The following is a 4728-nucleotide window of genomic DNA, read 5'->3' on the forward strand; positions in this document are numbered from 1 at the left end:
CAAACATGTCACTTCCTCTGAAAAGATTACCCAAATGCCCCCACACAGCCCTGTGGCACTTTAACTTTGTGTGCCAGGGGCTTATGAAGACATGGGTAAAGGCAACGGGCAGCCAGTTCAAAGATGACTGTCTTTCTGGTACAACCACTGTAAGGCCACCTGAGCCACATCCACTTGTATTCTTTGCCTCTGGAAGGTGACCTCAAATTCATTTCATATGACACTTGTGGAACTGTCCTTGCAGTACTACTCAAACTCCTGAATAGGAGATCGCTCTGCCTTTCTCTCCATTTCCTGCTCATTGATTGATGGCCCAGCACCAGGCCAGCTCGTAGCAAAACTTGTGCAGTGATCAATCTTGTCAACAGTCAAAACTCCCTTCCTAGCCAGACTATGCTCTTACAGGGCATGTTTTCTCTTCTGGCTCCACTCAAACCTGCTCTCTGGTTCTGCTCCAAGTCAGTCATTTACCACTCAGCTTCTAATTTGCATTCAGGTATGACCTTGGCCAGGGGGCATATATTTGGCTTCTATCTGATTGTGCAATGAAAAAGTTTTTATCTGCCTATAAAAAATGTCAGGCATCCACAAGCAAACTGAGAAAACACTGAAAGGGGATTAGAGGCCTAGCTAGATCTAGGCCTAACTACATCACTCAACACCACTGGAGCAGGCAGGCAGATTATGAGGGGTGGCCAGCCAGGTGGCTGCCTCTGGCACCAGGGAGCTAAACCATTACAGGAACCAATTGGAAAGGCAGCACCAGTTAACTCAGGTTTCCAGGCGTGGAGCTGGTCAACTCCCACAAAAGTGGAAATATGAAAACTCTTCCCAAGGACACAGCGTTCTCACTGCAATGTGTACATGTAGGTTGCAAGGTGCCATCAGACGCTGGGACATTAATAGTTTCAGCCAGCTCAAATTAGGAAACCAAATTTGGTCATACTATTCCATGGGAAAGAGTAATTCATTCTATCACATAAATGATAAATGTTTTATCTTCTCAAGATGTTTCCTGGTTCAGAAAATGCGTATAACATATCCCTGTTTTAAACATATACCTTGTCTTAAAAGTGAGTTTCTCTCTACTAAGTGAATTTGCAACAAATATTTAAAGAATATTGAGGCCGGAATGCCCACATCTAGTCTTAGTCTGGCCTTAGATACTGAGGACAGCTTATGCTTCACTGCTCTTCCCACACGCCACTCTCCCCACCCCCACCCCCACCCCTCACCCCTGCCTGCTATGGAAACTGTTTATTTTTCTTCCAAGAGTCTGCTCTGCTCTTTAACACCTGAAAGAACATGACGTAGAATAGGCAGAGTCATCCAATCTAGGCTAGGGTGATAAGGATTAACTTCCTCTCTCACCAGTTCCAGGCCTGTCCCATCCTCGCTGGCTGCAGCCCACCAACTCCGCTGCTTGAGAAGGCAACGTGGTTGTGGTCACTGGCTAAAGCAGGAGGCCTCCCTAATCCTAACAAGCCCTTTGCTGGCAGTACCAGGCACTGCAGTTGGGCCTGGGTGCCGGTGGGCAGCCTGCCCATCTATTTCTGGTCTTTGGAGTGGGGTGTAAGGAACAGTGTGCTGGCTCTGCCTCCCGCTGTTTACTCCTGTGACCCCAGCCTCCAGCCCCAGTCGTTTCCTCACCTTCCTCTCTGACTTTCAGCAGACCAGGCAAAGCCATACTGACCAGCACACACCACTCCAGGGGACTCTCTGTCTTTCTATGCAACTAGTTTACCCTTTGGGGTCTGACCTTCCTCCTTACCAGTAGGGGCATCCCTGCCCCCACCCTGAGGCTATTCCCAGTCCAGTCTTCACCTGTTCTTCAGGCTTTGATCACATCAACACAGAACCAGCAAAAATGCCCAGGCTTCCAGTTCGGCCCCTCAGCTCCACGCCTGCACCCCAGTGCTTTCAGCTTCTCTAGGACTGAGCTGAACTGCAGCTGTCAAGTAAGGAGGGCGCCACCTGACACCAGTCCCCAGCCTCACTCTCAGCAAGGCCACTGAACACAGAACTTAAACCCTGAACTTCTGCCCTGGAGTTTCTCTGTTTTTCAGACATGTCAAACAGATTCTATTGCTGGACCTGACACTAAACCAAAAACAATTCTGTGCACTAGGAGACATTGCCAAAATCACAAGGACCTTCCATTGTTTTTCCTCTCCTTTTATGAGCTGGCTCTACTGTGTCCTTTTCTCCCTATGTGCACTGCTCCATCCCTCCCCATTCTTTCTCATCAGTTGACCACTTGATCTTTGCTCCTCTGTGGTCTATCTCTAATGTGCACTTCCCCTGGCCTACCCAAACGGACGTATTTACAATTTTAGGCCCCCGCTGGGCCGCTGGAAGACACCTCCTGTCCTGGCAGGGAACCAGCTGGCATTCCCCTTTCTCAGGTGGTGGAGACAAGAGCAAAGGGGGTCAACACCCCAACCATCCTCAGACACAGAAAAGCTAGCAAGGTTATTACCACGGTCACCACCTTCCACCCACCTCTCCGCGCCACCCAGAAAAATATCCCACCCCCAAAACGGCTTTCCAAGGGCCTCACCTCGGCTCGGCTCTTGAGGCTGCTTCGCTTGGGTCGGAGCAGGACATCCTTGAAGTCCAGCTTGAGGTCCGCATCGATGCGGGGCATCGTGCGGCGCGGCACGGCTGGAGCCGGCAGCTCCTTCCTGCGGCGCCGGCGCGTGGGGCGGGGGAAGACTGGGCGCGAGGCGTGGGAGACGGGGCAGAGTGTGGGGAGACTCCGGTGTGCGGTAGGGTGCGCGGAAACGCGGCGCAGGGTAGGGCTGCGGTGCAGAGGCCAGTGCTCGCGGGCGGCCGGACGCGCACGCTGCGCTCTTAAGGCCGCCGGCGCCCCCAGCAGCGCTCGGCCCGCCCTCTCCCCTGTTCCCCCTTCCCCTGGTTCAGTGGCCGCGCCCCGCCTCCGGCGTCTGGGGCGGGGATGGAAAGGGGAAGGGGAGGGCCGGCGGGCTAGGGACAGACCAGTGACTAAGAAGTCGTGGTGTGTGACAGTTTTAACAAGCTCGCCCCTCCGTCCCAGCCCTTCCTTTACAACCCTGCTTGCTGGTAACCGAATTGGCGGAGAGGAAGGGGGCATGCACACTATCTTGTGTGTTACCGAAGTCGCACGTAGGGAGGAGATTTGGCCTGTGACAGCTTTGCCCAAGGGAAAAGCCACTCCTTGAGAGGTTTTGCTTCTCCTTTCTCTAATTTCAAGCCCAGTGTGCCCATCAAGTGCTGAGTCAGACCTTCACATGCCAAAAAAAGTAAGAAACCCTTAGGAAGCTGGATAGAATTAAGGAAAAGCGTGTGAATTAAGATAAATCTATTTAGCAGCAATGGGATTGTCCAAGCAACTTTGTCCAATCCCCTTTGGATTTCAGAGGTATGGTGGGTTGGTTGGTTGGTTTTAATAAAAGCAGCAAAGTCTGCAGTCATCACAGATCCTGGGTTTTAAGGGACCTGAGTCCCCTCTGAGGGTGATTTCAGTTTATTTTTAATTCATTTGTTGATGTTAGGGAGCCTATGTTGTACATTAGGAATGTACTTAAGTGCTTGGTTTGCACTTTCTCATTCACTCTCAAAACAACCCAATAAAGAAGGAGCCATTTTGCAGATAAGGAAAATGAGGATCATATACATGAAATAACTTGCCCATAATTGCAGTAAAATACAGAGGGTGCCAAAAAATATATACACATTTTAAGAAAGGAAAAAACTATATTAAAATTGTAATAATATATACCGATAACAAAAGATGAATATAAGTCATGTTTGACTTCTGCAAGAGGTGGTCAAACTGGTTACCATCAGTGTCCAGACACTTCTGATTACAGCAAACTAAACCAAAGTGTCCACTTGATTACATTTTTTTGGCACCCCCCAGTATATATCTATATCTATATCTATCTATATATATATATATATATATATATATATCGATATATATCTAAATATATCTATATTCTCAGTCCTTAAAACTCACTACAACCTTAACTAAAGTTGCTTTTGTCCTGGGACGTCTCTCTGCCTGCTTTCAAAATCTGATCCTACCATTTTCCTGGGTAACATTGGGGGAGTCACTTAATTTCTCTAAAGGTCAGTTTTCTCATAGGTTAAAAGAGAGGGGAAGAAAAAGACTTAATGCTATCCTCTCCCAGGCCTTTGTGAGAATTAAATTGTGTGTGTATGTGTGTGCACGTACACGCACACACATGCAATGCATGTTCTGTAATTGCTCAATAAATAGTAGCTATTCCTTTGGGGTCACATCTTAAATTATGTGCATTATGTTTTATATCCTAAAACTAGATTGCTAGCTGCATAAAGGCAGGAATCTTTCATTTTCAGTTGTTTGCAGCCTGGAACTTTTTTTTTTTTTTAAGATTTTTATTGGGGAATTGAAGGAAAGGGAACAGACGAGTTGCTGTCTTTTTGTTCTTCAGTCTAGTTATGGAGGATGTTGCTTCACTGGCCCAAGTTGGCACCATCATTGCGCTCTTCCCGGGCAAGGCAGATTAGTCGCCGGCTTCTGGACGGCTGCTCACTGCGGCTGCTGGCTACACACGGTAGCCCATGGCAGCCCACTGCAGCAGGGGCTGCAGCCAACAACGAGGTCGGCTCCAGGTTGAGCTGTTGTTCAGCATCTTAGCTGTAGAGGGCAGTGTCACTGGCCCTCATATGTGGGATCAGAACTGGGGCCCTCTGGTGTCC

At 48.8% G+C, this 4728-nt stretch overlaps 1 protein-coding gene across 4 annotated transcripts in view; it reads right to left on the reverse strand.

The window, feature by feature from the left end:
* The window catches only part of GMPR (guanosine monophosphate reductase), a 49939-nt gene extending 47035 nt beyond the window's left edge, over window positions 1-2904 (reverse strand). The window contains exon 1 of one of the 4 annotated variants that reach the window (XM_019665731.1): window positions 2561-2904. In XM_019665731.1, the coding sequence (XP_019521276.1) occupies window positions 2561-2647 (87 nt within the window). In that variant the 5' untranslated portion in view covers window positions 2648-2904. Of the gene's footprint in view, window positions 1-1371; window positions 1446-1650; window positions 1703-2560 lie in introns of those variants that run through there. The other 3 variants (XM_019665732.1, XM_019665733.1, XM_019665734.1) reach the window with 3 other exon arrangements.
* Between the last annotated feature and the right edge of the window lie 1824 nt (window positions 2905-4728).

The sequence above is a fragment of the Hipposideros armiger genome, unplaced genomic scaffold (assembly GCF_001890085.2).
Source record: "Hipposideros armiger isolate ML-2016 unplaced genomic scaffold, ASM189008v1 scaffold_449, whole genome shotgun sequence".
NCBI classification, from domain to species: domain Eukaryota; kingdom Metazoa; phylum Chordata; class Mammalia; order Chiroptera; family Hipposideridae; genus Hipposideros; species Hipposideros armiger.